At 45.3% G+C, this 27727-nt stretch overlaps 1 protein-coding gene across 2 annotated transcripts; it reads left to right on the top strand.

Annotated features, from left to right (window-relative positions):
- The first annotated feature begins 5504 nt into the window (after positions 1-5504).
- On the top strand, positions 5505-18935 carry LAMP5 (lysosome associated membrane protein 5). 2 transcript variants are annotated; one of them, XM_055424339.2, is made up of 6 exons: positions 5505-5568; positions 6104-6276; positions 6652-6783; positions 6907-7012; positions 8326-8514; positions 18757-18935. In XM_055424339.2, the coding sequence occupies exons 1-6, from the start codon at positions 5505-5507 to the stop codon at positions 18933-18935; spliced, it is 843 nt and encodes a 280-aa protein (XP_055280314.2). The 2 variants fall into 2 exon arrangements, with proteins under 2 accessions (XP_055280314.2, XP_088700552.1); XM_088844426.1 differs by lacking the exon at positions 6652-6783.
- Positions 18936-27727: the final 8792 nt, after the last annotated feature.

Consider the following 27727-nt stretch of genomic DNA (forward strand, 5'->3'; position numbering starts at 1 on the left):
CGTTCTTCCCTGCGTCTGCACCTGGAGCAGCCGCGCGAACGTCGGTGCAGTCCAGCCCGGGCGCCCGGCGCCGGCGTCTCTCCAGGGCGGAGGTCTCGGCGGACCAGGGTGCGGGCCGCTGGGTGCCGGGCCGCGCGCTGCGGTCCCGGCGCTCGGGCAGAATCAGCCAGGCCCAACCCCGGAGCAACCCGGCCCGCGTGCTTCGAGGCCATCCAAAGGTAACGCCTCGGGCCGCAGGCTGAGTCTAGATCCGCGACGGCTTCTTGCCCGTTGGGATAAAAAACTTTAGTAATGGAATTTCGCAGCGGGTTTTTGTTTTCCTTTCCAACTAAGGTCGCTCATAGCAGTGAGGCATGCAGCCCTGAAAGGATCCTGTAGGAAAGGTGTGTTGGAGACAGAGAGGTGAAGCTATCCCTTCCAGGAAGTGTTGTTAGTGGAGGAATCCAGGCAAAGCTAACATTTGCTGCCTAGATTCCCTTGCCAGTCGCCTTCCAATACACTGAAGACTCTTTCCTCTTTCCCTTTGTTGGCTACCAGAACATCTTGCACGGTTTCGAATCAACAGCCATAAAGACATCCTAAACTTACAGCCTCAGGACACCCTGGGCACTCCAGGCTCCAGCTCTGAATCAGCAAAGCTTCCTTCCAAGCTCAGCTCTCACCTTCTTCCACAAGGGCAGTTAATATAAATTTTCCTTCGTTCCAACACATCTTCAAGTGAATATCAGATAAGTTCAAATAGAGAATTTAACTGGGAATAAGAAACCCCTGTGATACATCATAAACTAGATTTTAAAGAATTGTATTATCTCAGGATTCAAACTACTGTAAACGAACCACAGCTTGTCTAACCTTAAGCCTACTGGGATAGTCGTCAATATTTCTTGGAGAAAAAACTTCTTAAAGGATTTTTAACTCCTCAGTTGATTCTTGTCTTTCACAGAGAAATCCCAGGCACTTCTGCCAGGAAAGCAGAGAGGACTGATTGTACTCAGTTGCCTAAAAATTTACATTGAAGCTAGTGGTAGCTTCATAAACAATTAAAAAAAAAAACAGTTAAGTAATTACTGGCTCAAAAGATGAAAATTACTTCTTTGCTCTTGAACATTGAACATTTCAGGAATAATTACCTGGCCTCACCACCTGCTTATTCAGGGTTTTTTTTTGTTTCAAGAGAGACTTCGTGGCCTTCATTCTCTCATGTGTGAAGGCATTTATTCTAAATGAACTCATAAAAGGACATTTTCTAAGAACATTCCCAATGGAAAGGCTATTATTCTGGTGACTTGTCTTCTCCACCAGTTACCCTCATTGCAGAAATAGCTTTGTTTCTTTAAAGTAGCTGCAGGAGAGACCAATGACAGAAAGAATGAGGGAAATTTCACCAAGATCATGCAAGCTGAGTGCATCTGAGGGCTAAATTTAATTTTCTGATTCTTTCCACATATTCTAGGCTTTGCCAATTTATGCACAAAATATTCTTATGTACACTTATTTTTCACTTCCTATCCCAAAAGGGTTTTTATCCTAGGGAGGGTCTCAAAGGTTTTCTAAAGCAGTAATTAAATTAAATGAAATAATTGTTCAGTGATAAGTTGAACACAAAAAAGGTTTTGGTAACTAGTAATTTTGGCTTAACAGCTGTGTGCGTCTTGTCCAGTTTAGTTAAATTACCCCTGCTTCTGTTATGCGTGTGTGCTTCCTTATCTGTGTGTGTGTGTCTGTGTGTGGCGAGAGGAGAGCACTGGTGGTGGAGGGGACTGCAGAGACAGAGTACATTTTCCCACCTCACTATGAAGTAGACCAAAACATAAATAAGCCAGAGCTGCAACAAAGCTTTAGCTTTCCTCTTTGGTTCTACAAATGCAAGTCAATTGCTTGTGCAACCAAGTACCAAGAGATACACCTAATAATTTGAATATTTAATTTTATTTAGAATGTTTTGCATATTCAAGTCTTTTGTGTATGGGTACATTATCAAATGAAGTTAAATAACAGTTATGTATCAATGCTATAAAAACACTGTGGATTCGGGGCCTAATTTCTTCTTTATTGCAAATGATAAACATGGAAGAACTGAGAATTACATCTCTGTACTGACTCTCATGGTTAACATATTTTCCTGCCATCCGCATTGCCCTTCTTTACCTTTTACCTTAAATCAATTTGTCCACTTCCTTAAGATCTGCCTTCTTCAACAAGCCTCCTTCGGTAGAACTGACCACCCCGAGATGGTCATCTTACTTTTTCTTTCCTTAAGCATCTCTGCACACATCATGCCAGGCAACCATATATCTTCATGTTTCTTATTTTCTTCCACCAAAACTAAAAATTCTATGCATGTAGGGGTCTTTTCTTCTTCATCTATGAAACAGTAGTCACTCAATGACATGCATGAGATTCACAAAGACTGAGTCAATAAGTAAATACGTGCACTGGAGAGAATCCTTTGTAGGACTCAGAGGATCTAGAAGAGATTTCATAGTCAATGCATTTGGGTGACGTGTGTGTTGACTGCCAGCAGCATTTATGAAAACTGACACAGCTGTCATCTTCATGAGTGGACATGTTTACGTCAGTCTCTTACTTTCTCTCCCATTCAAGAAAAGAAGAGTGGACTGGATTCTAAAAATCTTTGTTACTATCTTAAAATATGGCTTAAATAGTAAGTCTTTCTTCTTTATTTCCTCTTTGCTAATTTTAAAGAACTAGAGATTTTGAGGATGATTGGAAAGTAATAAATGATAGTGAAAGTTGTAGGTATAATGATCCAATTCCTATTGCGACATAAGACTCACTACAGGTAAATGGATAAGTTAATGGTATTTGTAAAGATATGTTTAAGATTAAACACCTAAAGGGATTTTAGTTTTTAACTTTTTATTTTGCATTGTGTGTAGCAAATTAACGATGCTGTGATAGTTTCAGGTGTACAGCGAAGGGACTCAGCCATACATATAATAGATCATTTCTCCCCTAAACTCCTCTTCCATCTAGGCTGTCACATAACACTGAGCAAGTTCCATGTGCTATACAGTATGTCCTCGTTGCTATATATTTTAAATATAGCAGTGTGTACATGTCCATTCCAAACACTCCAACTATAAAAGGATTTTAAATGAATTATGTTTTGAGAATGATTCTCCCAAGAAAAGGGATTAAAATTGCTTCCAGTTTTCTTTCAACTCATTCAAATACTCATTAACAAAAAGATCATTTATGTCAGGTATGGAAAGAAAACATTTTCCAAAGTGACTGCCATTTGACTTGTAAATCAGCTACAACAACTTAAGATTAATGACTAGTGCTACTTCCCATCTAATATTGTAGTATTAAAGCAGATAATCATCAATTAATTCAATTGCTCTCTAACATCTTATAACTGAAAATATCTGCAATAATGTGTAAGAGAGGAAGTATTCTAACTTTTACAGATGTCTCTTATATGTGTATAATGGTATTTGTTTATCTTTGGGTTTCCAAAGTATCAAGTATGGTGCAAGTAGTGGTACTCAGTTAATGCTTATAATCTAAATTAATTTGTCTTTTGTTTTAAATGCTTTTATAATCATTGTTCACTTGGCCTAAACAGACAACCCCTGAGCTATTATCCTAAATTTTTAGACAAGGAACACTTATCTAAATAAAATAGAGATAAAATCTCTATAAGGTGATACAAAATAAATACTGAATCTTGAGTGACTGAAATCTCTTTCCTCATTTCAGTACTGGAGGGAGAGAGGGAAAGAGAATATATAAATGCTTCATTATGTAATAGTCTCATTGCTTTCTAATTTTTGCAGTACTGCAGGAAAATGTGTTTACTGACAGTTACTAACATGATAAATCATTAGGCATATATAACTTTTACAACGACCACTCTCAACTGATAATAATTGACTTTGTATCAATCACAATTTTGCCTCAGTGATATATATATTCTCTTATGTAAAGTTCTTGAGAAATATTTGGATGAAATATCAAAATACAGAGATAAAATAAAGATGTAAAATATAGTATAAACTTAAACATTACTTCATAGTTTGAATTGCTCTTGATCTAATTATTGATATAGGAATAGGTTTGAAACAATAATCGTGTAGACACTTTATAGCAAGCATAATCTCAGGATATTATTATATGTAAAACACCAATCTGTACCTTTCAGGAATATGAGTTAGAGATCTTAGGTTTTAGCTTGTTATTTGGTCATCGAATAAAGATTTTTTAATATACAAGGAAAATGAAAATGATCCCTATGATGTTAAATCATGTGCTTTGTCTATTTTAATTTTACTGACCATATGACACTGAAGAAGGTCATTTAGTTTCTCTGAGTCTCAATTCTTGGGTACGTACAATCATAATAAGGTGTATCTTCCCTTGCCTACCTTCTAAGGTTGTAGAGAGTATCAAATTTGGCAATGCACATGAAAACACTTTGTAAGATGATCCCTATTAAGACATTGTTATTTTGCTTATTATTCATATAATGAAGTAGCCTTTAAGAAATATGACATATGGAGATCACTACAATTAAGACAGTGTATCTATTGCTGAAAGAGCTGATTCTAATTTATAGAGCAAAATTTTTGAAATTAAGCAAGCTACTGAAAATGTAAATACAGGAATTAACTCAGTAATATTTGTTTTTCTGTCCCACTGAAGGCTGGAGAGTAGTATCTGTGTGTGTGTGTGTTTATGTAACTGTGACTGTCCTAAAAGAACCTAAATAACCCTCAAAAACTTCGAGTTCACTTACGTTTCTCTTGGCAGAATAGCCACAATATAGTGAGCAAGGATGGCTGGCCCCAGCGTTCCAAGTCCTCATACAATCAGAGAACAGACTCACAGAAAATAAACCGGAATAGATCCACTGCACTGACTGACGACCTCCTGTGAGGAGGCGTTAGTTTAACTTTAAACCCTGATCTCACTGAGAGCAGGGGAGAGAGGGGATGTCTCCGAAATGCAGGAGCTGTTGCCATAGCATTTTCCTTTTTTCTTCCTGCCTCCTCCTCCTCCCCCAAAGCAGCAACAAACGGTGCTCTACCGCTTTCTTTCAGGAACCGGATGCATTTTCAGAAGCCAGGACTCCAGTGGTGTGATGTCTTCGCCACCTAATCACCAGTAGGGATGTTGAAGAAGCCAAAGGTGCTGTTAAGTTTCTCAGGACAGAATCATCTTTGCGGATGCAACTGCAGCACAGGAAACAGGGAGAATCTGAGCCCTCCCAAGTCTCACTGAACCTCTGCACGAGCCCAGCCAACACACCGAATTCTTTCAGCACTCGCAGACGCGCCCGGCTCCCCGGCCGCGCGAGCCTCCGCTCCGCAGCGAGCGGATTCGCATCAGCCGCTCGGGCACCGTCCGCGCCGCGGCCGCCCGCGCACCGAGCTGTCGCCCGCCTCCTGACCCTCCCGCCCCAGCCGCCACTTGGAGGGATTCCCTCTCGGGCGGCCTCTGCAGCAGCACCCGCTGGCCTTATTCGCGGCTCCGGGAGCATGGATCTCCGCAGAAGAGCCCTTCTCGGCGTGGACGGACTTCGAGTTCTCCTGATGCTGTTCCGTGAGTAGCGTTTTGGGGACGGTCAGAGCAGGGCGCACTCTTTGCAGAGAACGGAACGGGCACGGTACGACGGCAGGCAGGTAGCTTAAGGTCAAAACGTGGACCTAACGTTTTGCGGGTTGGTTCTCTTTCGGGGGGCGAGGGGGTTGCGGAGGGCCTTCCCCTCGGTAGCAGGGAATCCCCCAGAGAGCCACACACCTGTATGGCAACCCCAGACATGGTGCTCACACCAGCCTGCTTCGTGGCTTAGAGCATTGGCGAGACATCTTTGTTTTAAAAAGCCTAAAATGAGGGGAAAAGGCCAGTCGGATTACAAGTTAGTAAGGCTTTAAATGTTTTCTAATTTAATTTTATTATAAATTAGCAGCAGTCGAATTTGTTGCCGCTGGGGCAGAGAAACGGCCCGCAGAGCGCATGGTAGCCGGCGAGGAACTTTGTCACACCGAAGCCTGCGGATGTGATGTCTCTCCACCTTGAGCCCCAGACGCGTGGGCTCGCTGAGCCCCGAACAGATAGGATCTGTTTTTTTCCGCAGATACAGTGACTCGAATCATGGCAGAACAAGAAGTGGAAAATCTCTCAGGCCTTTCCACTAACCCTGAAAAAGATATATTTGTGGTGCGGGAAAATGGGACGACGTGTCTCATGGCAGAGTTTGCAGCCAAATTTATTGTCCCTTATGATGTGTGGGCCAGCAATTACGTGGATGTAAGGCACTTTTTCCTTCCCGGCTTGTTCCTAGGGCTCCAGGGGCGAAGGGCACCCTCCCTCAAGACCCCGTGAAGACCCGGGTCGCCCGCCTTCCCCCCTAAGCCCTGCAGGCTGCTCCTGAATGCTGCATGGGGGTTCAGGCTTGTAACGCCTTCTGCTCGCCCCGCCTGCTTGGAAAGTAACCCCCCTCTCTCCGCTCCCCTAACGGCCGGCCGGGTCTGCACGCAGAGCATCTAACCGCATGTTCCCGGACCTGGGAGCGCGCGCGAAGGAGCGCCCAGGCGCGCCAGACCCGGAGTTTGGACCCGCCGCCCTTCACAGCCCTCACGGGGGCCCGCGCGCTGAGGGGGTGCGGGGCGTCTGTGTTCCCAGCTGATCACGGAGCAAGCGGATATCTCACTGACCCGGGGAGCCGAGGTGAAGGGCCACTGTGGCCACGACGAGTCGGAGCTGCAGGTGTTCTGGGTGGATCGCGCGTACGCACTCAAAATGCTGTTTCTAAAGGTAACTGCTAGCGAGGCTGGCGGAGCCCCTGCAGACTCCGGGTGCGGGTGGGTGGGGGCCGCCCCTCTGTCTCCCCGGCCCTCTCTGCGCCGGCGGTTCACGCGCACCTCCTCCGCTCGGCAGGAAAGTCATAACACGTCCAAGGGACCCGAGGCAACGTGGAAGCTGAGCAAAGTCCAGTTTGTCTACGACTCCTCAGAGAAGACCCACTTTAAAGATGCAGTCAGCGGTGAGTATAGGTCAGCAGGGCTGGAGAGGGACCCTGAGGAAAAGCAGACGCTGCTGGGATCACTGGTGGGGAAGCGGAATTCCCTAGGGTTCTGGAAACGCCCGGGGCTGGCTCTCAGGGATGGAGGAAGGGGGCGCGTCTGGGTCCTCTGGCCTTCAGGCCTGGGAGAAGCGCAGCAAACTCGGGGCCTAAAGGCCTTCGCCCATCGCCTGACCCGGGATGAGACGCCTCCTGAGGGCCTGCCTCCTGAGGGCCTGTCTGCCCGGGGCTGCCTCAGGACGGTTTTCTCAAGATTTGTCCTTTAGAGGATCGCGGAGAAGGACTAAGGATGTATTTTTATTTCCTTCTGCACCCCATCCCCTTTTTAAATTCTTATGCGCTAAAACACCAAGGGGGCAGTATGACCTTCATTTTGGGTCAGAATTTGATGGCCTTTCAGATCTTTTGGCCCATGGCTCAGGCCTCACCACATCTTCAAACATCTGCAGACATCCCAAAGTGGATTCTGAAAAGTGTCCTAAATTACTTTTTTCATGCCCATCACTACAACAGTTCACGCAGATCCTCCAAAAATATCGTGGCAAGGAACATCCAAGCTCCAAATAATAATGTTGGCATCTTGAGGCACCATCCAAGACCACATTGAAATTTATATATTTATTTTGTAGATTATCTGATCTACTAATAATGAAGCCATCCATCACCTGGGCACCTGAGTTAGGACAAGATTTTTATTGAGTATATACAAAAATACATATGTCATCTCTTCCATTTCACCCCTTATCAATCCAGTCAAAAGGGCAATTTTGTCTCTTTATCAAAGTTTATGTTCAAATATTTCCCACAGTTAAATTAGACTGAATAAAGAAAAATCTTAATCCTGGGAAGAAGAGAAGGGAGGGTGGCAGGCTTCCAGAAATTATGTATCTGTTCAGGGGCATCAGCTCAGAGCACTACCAACCACTGTGCTTTACTGAGAAAGATATTTTATTTTTTGCAGAGCAATGTGAGATGTAGAAAACCAAGTCACTGTTCTTTGCGTATTTTTGGAATCTCTGTTAGACATATATAGTAAAAAATGTTGGAGGTTTAGGTATCACTCTCTGCTTCCAAAAAGAATTTCCAGATTACTGTTTAAGGAGCCCATGCTCATGAAAGAATGGGGGCATTCACATTTTTAGAGTCTTAGCCGGACAGAGTAACAGGGCATGTCAGTGAGTGGGCTAATAGGCAAGAGCCAGCTGTCTGGATCACCACAAGGAGGGTTCTGCTAGCCACAGGAGCCTGACCATTGCTTTGGACCCTTCCTGCAGCTGGGAAGCACACAGCCAACTCGCATCACCTCTCTGCCTTGGTCACCCCAGCCGGGAAGTCCTATGAATGTCAAGCTCAGCAGACCATCTCACTAGCCTCCAGCGACCCGCAGAAGACAGTCACCATGATCCTGTCCGCGGTCCACATCCAGCCCTTTGACATCATCTCTGACTTTGTCTTCAGTGAAGGTAGGTGGGTGGGGAGTCCGGAGGAAGGAAAGAAACTGAGGTTGACTCGGGCTGGAGACGGAAGGTGACCTGCAGGGCGCCAGGCTGCTACCCTTGGGTTGTCTCTAGGGTAGCATGGCCCTGCCTCCCTCTGCGATGCTTCTTAAAGACTACAGGAAGCCAACTGAAAAAATGGCTCTTCCTGCTCTTTCTTTCTCCTTCATGTCCTTCTTTTTCTTTCTCTTTCTCCCTCTGCTCCTTTTCTCCTCCCTCCCAATTTCCCTTATTTTTTCCATTGTTTTCTTTCTCCTCTCCTTTGGCAAAAGAGGAGACTGGATAGGAAGACAGTCATTTGGAATAAAGCCTAGAATTTGATGCAAGTTTCCCAAGGAAAAGGCAGCTGAAAATTCCAAGCAGTTATCCAGAGAGCCATGGATTGGAGAAAGGTCTTTGCTTGTATGGGTCTCAGTATCTTCATGGTCTCTAGACACATCCAGCCCTAGGTTTTACCACTTGTAAATCTAAGTTTAGTGTGACCAAAATGCAATAGGGGTGTGTGTGTCTCTGTGTGTGTGTGTGTGCGCGCACATGCGCAGGTTACACAGAGATACTCATGAAGATGTACCTCTGTTCAGCGTTCATATTTACAGGGAAGGGACACCAGAGAGGCCCCAAGGAGGGAAGGGTCCCTGATCTGCTCCCTCTGAGGAGTGCAAAGCTGCTTCTCAGTCTGTTCCAGCCCTGAAAGGGGGTCAGGCAGGATCTCGCAGAGGCGTGTTTAAAGGATCCACATTCTCTTGGTTTTCTGCATCCCAGCAGAGGTAGGGGAGCTCACATCCTGCAATTTGTCCAAACCCAGCAACAATTTACACTGGACAAGCATAGGGAAAGTGAATTCCTCTAGTCATTTGTTTTCTCTCTCTGTGTTGTCTAGAAGGGGCTTCCCAGGTAGGTCAGGGTAAATAATCCACCTGCCAATGCAGGAGACTCAGGTTTGATCCCTGGGTCAGGAAGATGCCCAGGAGACAGAAATGGAAACCTATACCAGTATTGCCTGAAATTTCATGGACAGAGGAGCCTGGCGGGCGATAGTCCATGGGGTCACAAAGGAGTTGGACACGACTGAGTGACTAAGCAACAACAGTTGTCTAGAGGAGGTTGTTAGAGACAGTTTGATATTCTCATTTATTCTTTGTGGTTAAAACATGAGATTTTGGTTGCTTTATGGATGCTCACCTTTGGGCTGGGGATTCCCAGGTGAATGCCACCATTTAAATGTGTAGAATATTGGGGAATCCCTCTCTGGTCACATGCAAATCATTGAAGAATTCCCAAAGTGTCCAACTTTCATCAACTACCCCTCTCAAAGTACACAGAATAGAATCCCTCCCCACAAGATTATTCAGAAGGCATTTGGGAATTCCTCAGTTAAACTCTTCTTGAGGGAAAGGCCTCCTTCTTTCTCGTCTTCATATTTTTCAGCACCTAATACCCTAATACAGTGCTTGGCACATTGCAATTGCCCTGTGAGCTTCGGCTGAGTTGACATTCCGACATTCCAAAGCTGTGGGCTCAGTTAACGTGTGCATGTACATGTGCTTAGTCGCTCAGTCGTGTCCAACTCTCTGTGACCCCATGGGCTGTAGCCCACCAGGCTCCTCTGTCCATGGGATTCACAGGCAAGAATACTGGAGTGGGTTGCCATGCCCTTCTCCAGGGGCTCTTTCCCACCCAGAGAGTGAACCTGCATCTCTAACGTTTCCTGCTTTGGCAGGCAGGTTCTTTACCACCAGTGCCACCTAGGAAGCCCCAAGCTCATCTAATAAAGATCTGTGAATGCTTCAGTGCTAAACAAATCAGAATTTAATAGATTTAGAACACCAGTGCCACACTCACCTGTTTTGTGGAGTATGGGCTATTCCATCTTAATGTGTTTTCTTTTTTTAATTTATTTATTTTAATTGGAGGCTACTTACGTTACATTATTGTATTGGTTTTGCCATACACTGACATGAATCTGCCCCCGGGGGTACATATGTTCCCCATCTTGGACCCCCCTCCCACCTCCCTCCCCATCCCATCCCTCTGGTGCATCCCAGTACACTAGCCCCGAGCATCTTGTATCATGCATCGAACTTGGACTGGCCTTAATGTGTTTTCTACAAAATTGAAACTAAACATCAAGATGTTAACACTCAAAAATATTGTTGGTTATGAAGGTATTTATAAAATGGAAGTGTCTTTCTTAAACTCAAAATGTTAAATATAATGAAAAGTAATTGGACTTAGTTGGTGACCAGGAATCCATTTTGAAAATATTGGATCGTGGAGTCCCCAGAGTCCCTGCAGTAGATGCTTTGAGTTTACGTGTGTACTTTCAGTAGTCTCTAATCACTCTTTGTTTCCCTGGTCTGCTGGTTTTAGGCACTTCTTCACTTCTTTGTACCACTGGTGCTTTAATTGCTACTTTTACTGTTTCCTTACATCTCACCCCAACCCACTATGGGTTATTTCTAAATTGTTGCTTATAGTCATTTATGAATGGAGAAATCAAATCTCACGGATGTTAAAATTTTGTACAAAACAAGAGTAAATGGGTACCAAATAAGGATCGGGGCTACTTTCCTAAAAATCAGTGATTATTTTAGCATAGACTTAATGATCTCTTTGTACAAAAAGCAATTTTAATCCGGTTCCAGGGTCTAAATGGATAGTCTTAGAGAGTTTGTAAAGATGTGTAACTTCCTAAATGCAGATATATTCAGCACAGGCAAACTGGACTTGTCTCACCAAGGCTTTTCTGGGTAATAATTAGGATGTTGCCTCCTGTATGGTGCCTTGGGGCTCAAGCCTTGATGTTCCTGGGAGGAGGCAGGCCTCGTTCAGTCACTCATTGGATCGGTGTGCTTTTGTGTAGCCGGGCTTCTTTTGTTCCCGGCTCCTCCGGTCTGTGCCTCTCAGCACCTGCCCCCAGTATGTTTTGTAAGAGGTCATTTTACTTGTTTTAGTGGAATCTGAAAGATTGCTTTTGGAGTGCCTTTTCAGAACCCGGCACTTGGCTCCCACTGCCCAGAACAGACTCTGGATGTCTGGCTGATGCCTGTGCGGGGGTGAGCGGGGGCTGCCTGCGTTCCGGTGGGTGGTGGTGTCTGGTCACATGTCTGACACCCCCTGCAGGGCTGTGTCCATGGCTTCTGGCATGTGCATGCAGGGTCCGCCGCGTGAGGCCGTCAGGTGAAAAGTCCGTTCCCTGGCGCCTGACCTAGTCTCCCGCCTGCCTCCTTCATAGATTCTGAGAAAAACGAGGCTGGCTCAGTGAAACGGGTTAGTGGACACGCACACAGCACTCACAGAGCCGTTCAAGTGGGGCTGACATCTTTATCACACAGATCCCTTTAGGGCGTTGAACTTGGCTGCTGAGGGTGAGTCTCGTGGCCGGCCGGCGCCATCTGCACCTTGCTAGCTCTGGCGATCTTTTATCCGCGGTCTGGAGGCCGGGCCCACGATGCTCCGGTGACGCTGCTGGTCCACAGCAAACTAACTGTAGGCGCCCCGGCGGCGGGGGGATTTTGAGCCGATCAAGGAAAATGACATGAGGATAAGAGGCAGTAATACGCAAGCTTCCTGGGGGGCACTTGGGCACAGTTGGGTGGGGAAAGCCCCCCTCCCCAGCAATGGGACCATCCCGAGGAAGGTTTCTGGGGGCCGCTATCCTGGTGATGAGGAGCAGGGTGTGAGGGGGGCTTAGTGTCTGGGCGATGTCCCCTGACAGCATGGGGAGGGGTCCTGGGGCTACAGAGCTCTGGGGGCAGCAGAGCTCAGGGCTTTATCTGTCTCTTCAGTGGGTAACAGCTGTTGGGTGAGGTTTGTTTCCAAAGCAGATAGGCAGTAAATGACTAGACATTCAGGCCATTTTGTTTGGATGGTTTTTTAGATGTTTGCATGTTGAGTTGTTTAGACGGTTTTTAAAATAAGCAAATGTGTCAAAATTTGAGTTTGGCACAGGCTGGCTTTTGAGTTATTGGGTCTCAGCCTGCAGTGCAAACGTAACCCACCAAGGGGCCAATCTGTATAGGCTGGCTTCTTTCTATAAAAGATATACTTGGTGTGCCGACGCCCAGTCTGCAGTTCAGGGCAGCTCTTGTGTCCCCGCTGTGTGAGGCCCCTTGTCTTTCCCCAGTTCGTTCCTGGTGGTGGGGGCCCTTTGAGGTTCAGGAGACTTCTGTGATGAGGGTGGTGCCTCCCTGGGAGGGAGCAGAGCAGACTGAGTATTTCAGTGGCTTGAGTTAAAGGCAGCTCTCATGCGTAATGATAGAAGAAATGTAATAGAACACGAAGGTGCCTCTGTGCTCCTTTGTGAAATGTTCAGGTTTAATGGGCATTTACGTCACCACATATACACTGCTGCTGTTTAGTCACTAAGTCATGTCTGACTCTTTGCAACCCCATGCAGATAGCCCACCAGGCTCCTCTGTCCATGGGATTTCCCAGGCAAGAATACTGGAGGGGGTTGTCATTTCCGGGGCCTTCTTAATTCTCAAGGGGAGACACAGACAGAGAGACCTGTGAAGGATGGACTGAGGCCCCCGTTTAAGTGGAGAAACTGAGGCTCAGGGAGGTGAAGTAACCAGCCAGGGCTGTGCTCTGGTGGCTGCCAGCACTGTGACCGGAGCCTGTCTTTGGGTAGTAGATCCTGTACTCTTAGCATCTTCAAGTTTCTCAGCTGCTCCCACTGAGAAACTGTACCAAACACATGAAAGCAGGGGCCACCTTCAGAAGGGTGGTCGGGTACCCTGAATTCCTGAGCTCTTTATCATTGTTGGTAACAGTGTGATTGGGAGATACCACTTGATCTGCACTTTACCCAGAACTCTGGGAAAAGCAATCTGTATTTTATTGGAAATGAATGTCCACCACCCCCAGCAGAGTGCCCCGAGGCTGGCTGCCATGCTGCAAACCAGGAAAGGGTGTGTTGATGCCGATCCAGAGCATTGCATACTCCTGTGGTTTACCTGGAACCTCCCAGCTGGGAAACATAATGCCTGGGTAACTGATCCTTCTCAGGGCCTCCTGGAGAAGCATCCAGAGAGAGACAGCCCTGTTATTATCACTGCAGAGAGTTGTGTCCAGGGCTGGAACACAGAGACCCAGTGCAGGGCCGTGTCGCCAGCCAGTCATAGAAAACTGTGTTCTTGCTACTGTCCTGAAGCCTAGTGTTTTAGGTGGGGTTCCCCAAGAAATAATCTTCCATAAGGATGTAAGGGCAGGTAGCTTATTTAGGTGTTTCTAAAAAGCATTGCTCGGGGACTGGAAAAGTGAGGTGGGAAAGCTAGCAGCTAGTGCAGGTGCGTAAGTGAGCAGGTCGCCCTGGTGGGCACTGGGGCTCACCCTGATGGAGACTCTGGGAAAGAGTGTGAGTGACCCCGCCAACGCCTGTCCGCCTCTGATGGCTCTCCAGGCTGTCTAACCTGCCCTGGAGTTAAAGCCCATGGGAATGGGTGGGAATGGCGACTGCCAAGGGCCTAAGACCCTGTCCACGTGTGCTGCGCCTCGTTCTGGGGTGTAGGAACCCTCCCCGTCCTGGTGGAGCTCACAGGTAGTGGGAAAGAGTTTATACAGCTCTTCCTGTGCACGCTGTCCCTGGCACACAGCAGCATCCCTCAGTTAACCGCTTTTCTTATTTACTGTTTGCTGAGAGCCTCTGCTTATCTCCAACCAAAGATCTCCAAAGCCCACTCATCTTAGCACTTTCTCAGTACGCAAAATACATTTTGCTGAAGTTATGGGAGTCTTGAGCCAGCCCAGAGGAAATACGGAAAGAGGAGCAAGCCCGTTCCTCTCGTTGCCCCATCAGATGGCAGAGCACGCACAGCCGGCGTCCCTGCCCGCTTTCTGCAGCGGGAGGGCCCCGCAGCACCAGCAGAGCCAAGCAGTCCACTTGCCGTCTCCACGCTGCCTGTTTGGAGACAGTGAAGAGTTCTTACACTTTTGCTTATCTCAGGGAGTAAGGACAGCTTTAAAATGCTGTAGTCATCAGACAAGGCAGAGTAAACCTCACATCTGGAAGAAGAGCCTAAGATGCATCCGGATAGCAATGGTGGTACCAGGGTTGCGGGTGAGGGCACCTGAGCTGGCACCTGGCAGCCGCCCGTCACACCTCTTCTGTCTGATCTGACTACATCTAGTTCTTTCCAGTGACTGCTGTGGTTGCTTTTTTCCAGTCATAGACCATCCACCCTGGGCCTCTGTTTTGTGTTCTCTAGAAACGTGAGTACAGCCAAGGTAGAGGTGTGAGGGAGCCCAAAAGCTGTGGAGGCAGACAGAGAGTCAGGGGTCTCTGAGCGCCCAAGGCTGGATGCTGAGCTGGGCTAAGCCGAGCGATGCTTTTCTCCCAGGCAGGGGTCGAGGGCAGCCATCCTCCGTGGTTATATAACCTGTGGGTTAAGTCATCAGTTTAGTGCACAGGATCTTAACCCTGGTGTCCGTAGGGTTTGTGGATAGAGTTCATGGGGGGTCTGTAAATTTCAAAGGGAAACATTTCCGTCTTTATTTTCACTGATTTCTAATTAATATTTAACATTTCCTTAGATTATAAATAAAGGTAACAACCCACAGTAGTATTAGTCATACCCATGACTTTATCACTAGCAGAAATCATAGACATTTTCTTTCCACATTTTGTGCAGATCTTGCAAAGTAACAATTACGCTTCTCGCTGCTCTGCAATCAAAGCCAGCCTACATGTGTGCTGACAAATACATATATAACTGTCCCTTGAATTATTTTAAAATACTTTAATAGCTGATTTCGGTGTAGTCCATTTTCTGTGTAATCTTATGTTTTTCATTTTATGCATTTATAAGCATTTTTCTGAGAAGGGAAGATGGTTTCATTACACTGATACCAAAAAGACGATAACTCTGCTTTAGAGGGGCATGGCCAGCACTATTCTATTTATTTTTAATTGTACTCATGGCTACTATCTACCACAATGATGTAGTAAGGATACACAGCCGGATCACAAGGGAAGAAGGCACAGCGGCTTCTGGAGGAACCCGAGTTAAGTTTCCTCGTGGTGCCTCCTCCCAGGACTGAGCACACAGCACACACTCTTCCCCCAGCAGTGACAGTGCAGCACACACGTGTCCCCTTTCTGCCCCAAGAAGCCACAGAGACTCAGTGCCCAAGACTATTATGTGGGCGGCCAGCACTATTTTAAATGAGAGAGGGTAGAGCGGAGGATAGCTTACTAGAAGTACAAAGTAAAGATAACCATTGTTTTATGAAACTTTGGTTTTAGTTATGTGTGTGTACATATGTTCTGGGTTGTATTGTAAAATGTTGTTTTTTCCTGGGGACTAAAGGTAAAGTTTGAAAACACAGGCTAAAGCCTGAGAGGGGAATACGTGCCTTTCTTTTATGGGTTCAGTCTCTCATCTAAAATCCTTGGGGCCAGATGTCTTTCAGAGTTCAGAATATTTTGCTTTGGTTTTGCTTTTAATTGGGATATAGTTGCTTTACAGTGTTGTGTTGGCTTCTGCTGTACAAGGAAGTGGGTCAGCTCTGTGTATACATGTACCCCTCCCCTCTTGCAACTTCCCTCTCACCTCTCTGCCCTGCGCCCCGCCGACTCCGTCACCACAGAGCCCTGAGCTGAGCGCCTGTGCTGGACAGCATCTTCCCACGGCCATCTGTTGTACACGTGGGGGTGTGTGTCTATCACGCCCCATCTCCCACATCACCCGCCTCCCCTCGTGTCCACAAGTCAGTTCTTTACATATTCATCCCCATTCCAGCCCCACAGACAAGTTCATCTGTTCCATTTCCTAGAGGCCATATATGTGCGTTAATGTCTTTTTCTGACTTGCATGGACTTTAGGAAGATAATATAGTGCATCATCCATATATTATATAAGATCCAGAAGAGTCATGGCAGCCCCTGTAATAAAACATATTAATGAATGTGTTCCCTTCAGTGAAACACACGAATCTTCATGCTAAACAGAAGAATCAGAGCAGCCTGACATTAGTTCAGGTCAGCCTTTTCTGTCAAATGAATGATACACAGCCCTTGTTTCTGGAGCTTTGTGGGTTTTGGAATGGTGAGTCAGGGAAAAAGAACTCAGGAATTCCCCTTTATTTGACCACTTAATGAATGAGGGTGGGGTAGGATAAGGATTCAATGTTTTTCATTTTAATTTTTGACATCCCCTTGTCTTCCTATAATTACTTTCGACCTGTCCATAGGTTTTTTTTTTTTAATGATTTTTTGTTTTTGATGTGGACCATTTTATTGAGTTTGTTCCAATGTTGCTTCTGTTTTATGGTTTTGGTATTTATTTATTTTTGGCCATGAGGCTTGTGGGATCTTCGCTCCCTGACCAGGGATTGAACCCACACGCTTTGCAATGAAAGACACCGTCTTAACCATTGGACCCCCCGAGACCAGACAAGAAGTCCCAGACTTGTCCATAGTTTAATACTCTCTTTATATCCTCCTTCCTATTATATGTTTAGTTCAGTTTTTTTTCCTAAGGCAGCAAAAAGTTTTTTAAAAAGTAAACTATTTTAGCCATAATTTTTTGCCAAAATCTGTCATGTTTTTCTCTTGCATCTTCCTTAAAGGATGGTGTATTAGATGTTATTCCCTGTAAATACACCAAAGTCCGTATTCCCTTAAGGATAATACCTTTGGCACCATAATTCTAACAACATTTCTGATGTGTGGGGTGTAAATGCATCAAACTCTACAGTTTTTAAAAATGGTACTATAATTTATGCATACCAAAATGCACAGATCTGAAATATTAACTCAGTATGTTTTTACCTAGACTTGCAACCACATAACTCTCACCTAAATCAACACTATTTTTTTCACGCCTGAAGTTCTCTGGTGTCCTGTCCCCCAGGACACACTGTTCCCCACTTTTCTGACTTCAGTCACCATAGACTTAGTCTTACCCGTTCTTGAACTTCATATAAATGGGGTCAATACGTACTCCTTTGTGTCTGACAGTTTCACTCAACATAATGTTTTTGAGATTCATCCATTTTGTTACGTGTAGCCATAGTTCACTTTGTATTGTTAACATTCCATTGTATGAATATACCAGCTTTTACTTATCCATTCCACTTTGGTAGACACTTAGTTGTTTCTGGTTTTCAGCTGTTATGAATAAAACTTCTATGAGTTTTTTGTGTCTGTATGTTTCCATTGTTCTTGGGTAAATTCCTAGGAATGGAATGCTGGGGTAGAAGGTAGGTGTATACTTACGTCTATGAGAAACTGCTAAATAGTTTTACAAAGTGGTTGTATCATTTCCCACTGATGGTGGATAAGAGTTCCAGTTGCCCTCTACCACTGACAGCACTTGGTATTTTCAGACTTTGTGAAGGTGTCTATTTGTCTGTAAATCTGTGTATATCAATAAAAAGCTTTTTAAGATTGAATAAAACTTAAAAATGATGGTGGCTGTGTCTAATGCCAAAACTCTGAAATTTTACAGCAATAACTTGGATGTTTTAAAAAATGTTTTCCTTTTGCTTGCGCTGAGTCTCGGTTGCTGCGCTTAGACTTTCTCTAGCTGCAGTGAGGCGGACTGCGCTTCACTGTGGCGACGGGCTTCCCGGCGCGGGGCTTCTCTCGCTGCAGAGCAGAGGCTCAAGGCGCAGGGCTTCCGTAGTTGACGCGTGCAGGCTCTAGGGCGCCCAGACTTCGCTGGTTGTGGCTCATAGGCTTTAGTTGCCTAAGGGATGTGGAATCTTCCCAGAGCAGAGACTGAACCCAGTGTTCCTTGCATTGCAAGGTGGATCCTTATCTGCTGTACCACCAGGGAAGTCCTGGATGTTTTATTAACCTAGGCTAGGAATCCAATAACTTGAAAGTTGTCCTATTTAATTGATGTTTTTATTTTACAGTGCATAGAAATATTAAGGGGTTAAGTCTTAGAGTTGGTTGGGAAATACTGTTTCTGAAGAAAATATCTCCCTAAGGTTTCCTTGAGCAATCTTTTTTCTGGGAGCGGGGTGGATATGATTGCTTTACAGTGTTGCACTAGTTTCTGTTGTACAGCAGTGTGGATCAGTTATGTGTATATGCATATCTCCTCCCTTTTCTTGAGAAATCTTTTCATCTCTATCTGCCTTTTGGTTTTCTTAAGTGGATTTAATTAATCATAATTCAGAATATTTTGGTAGGAATTAATCATAATTCAGGATCTTTTGGTAGGAGCTCATTGCCTTTCTTTTTCTTTCACATTTCAGAGCATAAATGCCCAGTGGATGAGCGGGAACAGCTGGAGGAAACCCTGCCGCTGATTTTGGGGCTCATCTTGGGCCTTGTCATTGTGGTCACGCTGGTGATTTACCACATCCACCACAAGATGACTGCCAACCAGGCCCAGATCCCTAGGGACCGGTCCCAATATAAGCACATGGGCTAGAGGCCACTGCGCAGACAGCCCCCAGCCGCCCCACCCCCGGCTCTGGCTGGATCAGGCAGAGAAACAAAAGCACTTCTCACCTGCGCATGGGATATACCAACATAGCTCCAGTCAAACAGACTTGGGTACGCAAGGCTTGCTTGGCCTGCATCCATGCTTAAACCCAGGATGGGGGATACTTTTGGATTCATGGGGTGAATGACATCGCCCTTCCAGGCTGAGAAGTGGGAGGGGTGGGGTCAGCCAGCTCTCATGCCCATGGTGGCTTGGCTTTGACTCTCCAAGGAGCAGCACATACAACTCGGAGGAATATCTGGCTTTGAAGTGTAAGGACTGGAACCACAGTTCTTTAGGAAAGACACCCCTTAAGGTTCAAGAGGAACACTGGATGCTTTGCTCCCTTGAACACAGATGGCTTATCCTATATTATCGTCAGTGTACACAAAATACAGCCTCATGCCCCCTGCAGCAAGACCCCTGAACGTGATCCATGCTTCTGGCTGGCATTCTGCATGTCTCGTGATTGTCTTGGGAATGTTTCACTGCTCCCTGCCCCCAGCGAATTCACGACACAAGAACCTGTTTAATGTTAACTATGCAGAGTTGTTTGGACTTTATAATACGTCAGGTCCAGGTATGGGGACCTGAAGAAAAAATCCATGTGAGCTTGTCTCTCAAAATGAATTAAAACACACTACTGTCTAGTATTTGGCTGCTTTCTTGAAACAAGACAACAAAACTAAAGATGGCTTGTGTGGCATCCACAGGAGAGAGGGGGTGATGGAGATGGGCTTTTCATTCCTGTAAGAGGAAAAGCCAAGAACCAGCAGGAAAAATACTAGCAGGGACGGGGGGAGTTGGCTTTTCCAGGTGAAAACCGTGGATTTGTTTTGGCAAATATAAGTAGTTTTAATGATGGCACCTCTTCACTTGATCTTACCTAAAAGGCCGAGAAGTGATAATAAGGGTACCTCTTGAATGGTTGGTCTAAAATGGTTTCTGCTGTTTCTTGATCTTTAGTCTGGCATTTCATTTTGTATTAAAAAGCTGGACTGAACATAGTAGCTTGGACTGAGTTTTGAGATAAAATGTAACCTACTGAATTCCTTAGAGAAAGGAACTCAGTTTGGATTTCATCCAGCACCTAAATAATCATTTTTCAGTTCTGAGCAAGAAGAGGGAGATCCTCTCCTCTGGTGTTAGGGTGGGGATCCATCAAGCCCCATAAAACCACCCCCGCATGAGAGGCAGCTTGTGTGTTTTCTCCCCAAGCCTTCAAGTGTTGACAGTAGCACATCCTTAGTATTTCATCATCCCAGCAAATCTTATAAGTATCGACCAGCTGCTGTCCTCTGAACTGTTCGTTTGCTGCTCTTTCAGCCTCAGTCTTTGCCTGAATGATCTCTTTTCAGTGTCTGCCTAGTACCAGTGAGGAACAAGCCCTGATTCCTTGTAAAAGCTGCATGTTGCACAAAGAAACGGAGAAGCCCCTGGTGCTAATAGACACCTGATCCCCCCACTGTTCACTCCACTGTCTCATCTCTGATGGGGGAGGACACCTGCCCCCCGTTCACTCCACTGTCTCACCTGTGATGGGGGAGGACACCTGCCCCCCGTTCACTCCACTGTCTCACCTGTGATGGGGGAGGACACCTGCCCCCCGTTCACTCCACTGTCTCACCTGTGATGCGGGAGGACACCTGACCCCCGTTCACTCCACTGTCTCACCTGTGATGCGGGAGGACACCTGCCCCCCGTTCACTGTCTCACCTGTGATGGGGGAGGACACCTGCCCCCCGTTCACTCCACTGTCTCACCTGTGATGGGGGAGGACACCTGCCCCCCGTTCACTCCACTGTCTCACCTGTGATGGGAGAGGACACCTGCCCCCCGTTCACTCCACTGTCTCACCTGTGATGGGGGAGGACACCTGCCCCCCGTTCACTCCACTGTCTACCTGTGATGGGGGAGGACACCTGTCCCCCGTTCACTCCACTGTCTCACCTGTGATGGGGGAGGACACCTGCCCCCCGTTCACTCCACTGTCTACCTGTGATGCGGGAGGACACCTCCTGCTCCCCCACCCCAATTCACTCCATTTTTCCATCATCTGTGACTAGCTCACCCTCCATGCCCCAAACATGACAAGCTCTTTTCTTTTTAGCATCTCATGTATTTTTAAGAAATTTCCTATTTATCTGGAACCATCCAAGGATTTGGGGAAAAACAGGCTCTTAAATGTATCCATGAGTGACCCTTTCTTTCTGGATCCTCTTTAGAAAACGTTTTAAAACTTTTCTGAGTGGTATTTCTGAAAACTCCATATTTACATAATTTGCTTTAATCTTTCACAAAAGTAAAGTTATATTTTTTAAAAAAGTTTTACTTCCACAAAACATAGGATTCACTACTAGCTTTGGAATTGTCATTCATTCATTCAGCAAATGTTTTTTGAGCACCTCCTGAGTGCAGGCTCGATGCTAGCTGTGCAGTAGTCAGCTTGACAACTGGGAGTATCTACGGAGAGATATAACAAGAAAGTGCGCTTACACACAGATCATTTGAAACAGAACAAGATACCTTTGCACTTCTCAAAGTGTTGCCACGTGGTCACATCCCTATGGCTTAGCTAATTAAATCTTTCTAGAATCCAAATTTCTTAATTCTTAAAATTGAGTGATTTATTTGTACCAGTGATACACAGATTGCATAAAAAGCCACAACCATTACCGTTATTAATAATTGTGGCATCTTTATCTAGCAGTCCTAAAACTAAATCTCAAGTTCAGCCTAATTTCTGCACCTTATTTTTCTCGGGCCTTTTAAAGTCTTCACTATCAGAGAAGCAGCATAAAGGGGGGCCCTCCTGATGCGGGCCGGGCTGGCGGTCTCTGAGTGGACAGGCAAGGCGCCCAGAGGCATGGCTCATGTCCATTGCCGTTGTTCTGCTAGGGCGGAGGCTTGTCTGTCTGCATTGCTTCCCAGGCTCAGAGACAGGAAAGAAAACAACAGCTAAACCACAGATGCTCGATTACCCCTTTAACCGTTATTTTTCTTTTTTACTGGAGTTTTAAACACAAATGCCTCCGGGCACAAAAAGATGCTGTGTCTGGTTGCTGGTCTGCCAGCCTGTAAAAGCCAGGCCATATGAAACATGCATGTTTCTCAGGGGAAGAGGGAGTTTAACTTCTATTCTGAGCCTGATTCTTTGCGAGGTTCCACCATTCTTGGGAAATAGCTCCAAGTGAATCTGCCTCAAGGGCTGGGGAGACTGTTCTCCAGCCTAAGAAATTCCTTTAAATAGTAATCCCTCTGTTCTCGCCAATTCCCCAGTCTTTCCATTAACAAAGACTTGGCAAATCCATGTGGATGGGGGAGATCCCAGAGATATGAGAATGGAGAAGTGGGAGGAGCGATGGCAGGAATGACCTGCAGCATGTGGTGGAGGCAGCGTGCACTGGGGTGCTTCATGGGGCAGGGTCGTCCAAAGTGGCGCTGGGCACAAGCACCTCCCTGGAACAAACATCCGAGCAACCTGAACCACATGGACACAGATTTCCATCTGTGTCTCAAAGTGCAGCTTGCAAGCAGCCTGCAACAGAATCATCGCTGGGAGTGCTGAAAAATGGCAGTTCCAGGGCATCAAACCAGTGACTGAGAACCTCCATGCCGAGATCCTGGAATTGGTAGTTTGACTATGTGCTGTCTCCAAGTATTTCGGATGCAGCAGCATGAAAACTTCCGGTTAACAGCAATAACAGCAAACAGTTAGCTACCAGTATACTTGCAACATTAGCCAAATTAACAGGCTTCTCTGTGTTCATCTTCTCATCTGAAAGTGGAGCTCACTGCTCCCTACTTGCAAAGATATTTGAGTACATTTAAGTCCTTAGCACTAAGCACCCACAAAAGATGTCCTTTTCATTATAGGGAACCTGAATGCAAAAGTAGGAAGTCAAGAAACACCTGGAGTAACAGGCAAATTTGGCCTTGGAGCACGGAATGAAGCAGGGCAAAGGCTAATAGAGTTTTGCCTAGAGAACTCACTGGTCATAGCAAAACCCTCTTATAAAAACACAAGAGAAGACTACACATGGACATCACCAGATGATCAACACCAAAATCAGATTGATTATATTCTTTGCAGCCAAACATGGAGAAGCTCTGTACAGTCAGCAAAAACAAGACTGGGAGCTGACTGTGGCTCAGATCATGAATTCCTCATTGCCAAATTCAGACTTAAATTGAAGAAAGTGGGGAAAACCATTAGACCATTCAGGTATGACATAAATCAAGTCCCTTATGATTATACAGTGGAAGTGAGAAATAGATTTAAGGAACTAGATCTGATAGAGTGCCTGATGAACTATGGAAGGAGCTTTGTGACATTGTGCAGGAGACAGGGAGCAAGACCATCCCCATGGAAACGAAATGCAAAAAAGCAAAATGGCTGTCTGAGGAGGGCTTACAAATAGCTGTGAAAAGAAGAGAAGCAAAAAGCAAAGGAGAAAAGGAAAGATATAAGCATCTGAAGGCAGAGTTCCAAAGACTAGCAAGGAGAGATAAGAAAGCCTTCCTCAGTGATCAATGCAAAGAAATAGAGGAAAAAAACAGAATGGGAAAGACTAGAGAACTCTTCAAGAAAATTAGAGATACCAAAGGAACATTTCATGCAAAGATGGGCTCGATAAAGGACAGGAATGGTATGAACCTAAAAGAAGCAGAAGATATTAAGAAGAGATGGCAAGAATACACAGAAGAACCGTACAAAAAAGATCGTAATGACCCAGATAATCACGATGGTGTGATCACTCACCTAGAGCCAGACATCCTGGAATGTGAAGTCAAGTGGGCCTTAGAAAGCATCACTATGAACAAAGCTAGTGGAGGTGATGGAATTCCAGTTGAGCTATTTCAAATCCTGGAAGATGATGCTGTGAGAGTGCTGCACTCAATATGCCAGCAAATTTGGAAAACTCAGCAGTGGCCACAGGACTGGAAAAGGTCAGTTTTCATTCCAATCCCAAAGAAAGGGAATGCCAAAGAATGCTCCAACTACTGTACAGTTGCACTCATCTCACACGCTGTAAAGTCATGCTCAAAATTCTCCAAGCCAGGCTTCAGCGATATGTGAACCGTGAACTTCCAGATGTTCAAGCAGGTTTTAGAAAAGGCAGAGGCACCAGAGATCAAATTGCCAACATCCACTGGATCATGGAAAAAGCGAGAGAGTTCCAGAAAAACATCTATTTCTGCTTTTTGACTATGCCAAAACCTTTGACTGTGTGGATCACAATAAACTGGAAAATTCTGAAAGAGATGGGAATACCAGACCACCTGACTTGCCTCTTAAGAAACCTATATGCATGTCAGGAAGCATAGAGTTGGACATAGAACAATAGACTGGTTCCAAATAGGAAAAGGAGTATGTCAAGGCTGTATATTGTCACCCTGCTTATTAAACTTATATGAAGAGTACATCATGAGAAATGCTGGGCTGGAGGAAGCACAAGCTGGAATCAAGATTGCTGGGAGAAATATCAGTAACCTCAGATATGCAGATGACACCACCTTTATGGCAGAAAGTGAAGAGGAACTAAAGAGCCTCTTGATGAAAGTGAAAGAGGAGAGTGAAAAAGTTGACTTGAAGCTCAACATTCAGAAAACTAAGATCATGGCATCTGGTCCCATCACTTCATGGGAAATAGATGGGGAAACAGTGGAGACAGTGTCAGACTTTATTTTTTGGGGGGCTCTAAAATCAGTGCAGATGGTGACTGCAGCCATGAAATGAAAAGACACTTACTCCTTGGAAGGAAAGTTATAACCAACCTAGATAGCATATTAAAAAGCAGAGATATTACTTTGCCAACAAAGGTCCGTCTAGTCAAGGCTATGGTTTCTCCAGTGGTCATGTATGGACATGAGAGTTGGACTGTGAAGAAAGCTGATCGCCGAAGAATTGATGCTTTTGAACTGTGGTGCTGGAGAAGACTCTTGAGAGTCCCTTGTACTGCAAGGAGGTCCAACCAGTCCATCCTAAAGGAGATCAGTCCTGGGTGTTCACTGGAAGTACTGATGCTGAAGCTGAAACTCCAATACCTTGGCCACCTCATGCAAAGAGTTGCCTCATTGGAAAAGACCCTTATGCTGGGAGTGATTGGGGGCAGGAGGAGAAGGGGATGACAGAGGATGAGATGGCTGGATGGCATCAATGACTTAATGGACATGGGTTTGGGTGGACTCCAGGAGTTGGTGATGGACAGGGAGACCTGGTGTGCTGTGATTCACGGGGTCGCAAAGTGTCAGACACGACTGACTGACTGACTGAACTGAACTGAAACACACTGGAAATGCTCCATTGGGCTTCCCAGGTGGCTCAGTGGTAAAGAATCCGCCTGCCAGTGCAGGACAACCAGGAAACTCAGGAAGATCCCCTGGGAGAGAAAATGGCAGCCCACTCAGTATCCTTGCCTGAAAAATCCTGTGGACAGAGTAGCCTGATGGGCTGCAGTCAATGGGGTCACAAAGAGTTGGATACGACTGAGCTTACATGCAATGACATTCTTCTAGGATCCTTTTAACATGTGTGTACAATTTTTACCAGCTATACACATTCAGAAATTACCCCAAAAGACCAATACAGGGTTTTGTTTTGTTTCTTTAACCTGGCATCCAGTGTTCCATGTCAGTTTATTTTGGATTCAGAGAATGTTCCTATGCAGGGATTCTCTCCAGTCCCAGCCCAGAGGCTCAGGAAGTTGTCAGTTTGGGGGAGATAGTCGGGGTCCATGAACTTAGGTGAGAAAGAAAATTGCACTTCCAGTTTTACTAGCCTTAAATGAAAGGTAGCATTTCCTTAAATTATGAACATAGGGACCAAATCACCATAATATAAGCATCACCTGGGTATGTGTCTTCAGCAGAAATCACCATGTTACACTTATTGTAGATGCGTCCAAAAATCATTTATATTTCTTGTTTGAAACTATAGTAGTTATTAGATCCATAACAAATCTTGTTATTTAATACATTATAACTATGACAACAAAAATATGTTTTGATAACTGTGCTTTAATTGATTTACTTTGTGAGCCTATGTATTTTATTCACTTTAAAACATTTTCCTGAGGAGTCCTTCCTTAGGCCTCAGACAGCCAAGAGGTACAAAATGAGGTTAAGAACTCCTGGGCTGATGGCCTCTTAAGTTGTGATTTCAAAAAGAGTACATGTAAGTATAAACTGAGTCACTTTGTTATATAGCAGAGATTTCCACATGTTGCAAATCAACTATACTTCAGTAAAAATAAATACATAAATAAATAAAGTGACAGAACCTGTCAGGTTGTCTGCTGGGGAAGGAGTTACAAAGGCTCGCGTGACAAATTAAATGACAATTATTTCTTAGCACTAGTCCTGTGTTTTGTAGACACTGATCTGGTTGTTGGGGACACATTAGGAAACAAAGTGGGCAACAATCCCCGCCCTTATGAAACTGAACAGTGTGTGTGTGTGTGTGGTCTATTCAGGTACGATTCATGTACCGTCATCAATCAAGCAATTGGGACCTGGTTAGGCTCCATTAAGGTGGGCTGTACATGACCTTGCCATACTTTCTGCCTTTAATTTTCTTCAAAATGCTGTCAATGATGATGGGGCATAAATATCAAAGCATTTGTCATGTGGGTAAAACTTTCAGAATAAGGAATCTCTTTGCTTTTAAAACAGTGTATTTTGACCCAGAAATCAAGAACCCTTCAACTTTCTCAAGTCCCCTTTTCGTCCTTCATCAGATCTATTTATGTAGATGTTGGCAGGGTCATACCCACGTTCCCTTGGCCCTTCCTGGAGCTTGTTTGCTGATAATTTCTGTACATGCCCATGGCTTTCTGTGTCTCCCTCCCTCTTTGTCAAGGGAACACGCTTTTTCCATACACAGGGCAAGATGGAAATTCTGGGGGATGATGCCCTAAGAAGTAGCTCTCAAGCAGCGAGGGATAGGAGACGGTGGATAAATACTCTTAGCCTCCTTGCTCCTAGAAGGATGATTCTGGAGCATCTCTCCCAGAAGGTCTCCGGCGGGACAGAGCCCCAGTCACCCATAGGGGTGAACTATTCATCAATACACACCCATTTTTCAAACCTCTGTTCCCTCTTGGTTTCATCTCCACACTCCGCCATGTAGAGTGAGCTTGCCGGGGTCATCTTGCCGGGAGTAGTTGTATGTGCGTCTTTGTCTTAGAGTGTCCTTCTGTCAGAATCCATGCTAAGGTCATCTATTCTCTTGATTCAGAGGACACACGTTCAAGACTTCTGTTGCCGGGTTTGCTGCACCATCTGGACGAGTGCTATTTCGTCTCCCTTTCACAGAACTGCTCCTGCTTGTACGTTTTGTACATGCTTCAGACCAAATCCATCTTCTCTCTGCCTGAACTCTCATTACCATTTCTTTGATGACCCAGGGGTAGTCATTGGATCGATTTGACCAGAGTCCGAACTCACTGAGTTGATAACTTCATGGAATGATTTTATTTTTTCAGTAATTGCTACTGAGTGTGTTCTTCCCAGTGGATATAGGGAACACAACAATAACTCAGCCTGAGTCTGTCTGTCTAAGCCATTAAAGAAGACAATCTCATTCGAATTCAAAATAACACCGCTTTCCTTTGCTCGGGTTAAGCTTGCATCAGAGAAAGAGACAGAAGTAGCAAGGCATAGGTAGCGGCAGGAAACAAGGTGAGCTTTCTTATTCTTTCTTTCTTCTGAGTCCCTCCCCCAAATAAAATCTCTTA

The sequence above is a fragment of the Moschus berezovskii genome, chromosome 15 (assembly GCF_049115385.1).
Source record: "Moschus berezovskii isolate FMDL1 chromosome 15, NW_MosBer_1.0, whole genome shotgun sequence".
Taxonomy (NCBI): domain Eukaryota; kingdom Metazoa; phylum Chordata; class Mammalia; order Artiodactyla; family Moschidae; genus Moschus; species Moschus berezovskii.

What these genes read in the sequence shown, in the direction of transcription:
- LAMP5 (XM_055424339.2), top strand. Translation starts at nt 5,505, where the DNA reads ATGGATCTCCGCAGAAGAGCCCTTCTCGGCGTGGACGGACTTCGAGTT. An exon ending in AGTTCTCCTGATGCTGTTCC is followed by an intron (nt 5,569 to 6,103) that starts GTGAGTAGCGTT and finishes TTTTTTCCGCAG; the next exon opens with ATACAGTGACTCGAATCATG. An exon ending in GGGCCAGCAATTACGTGGAT is followed by an intron (nt 6,277 to 6,651) that starts GTAAGGCACTTT and finishes CTGTGTTCCCAG; the next exon opens with CTGATCACGGAGCAAGCGGA.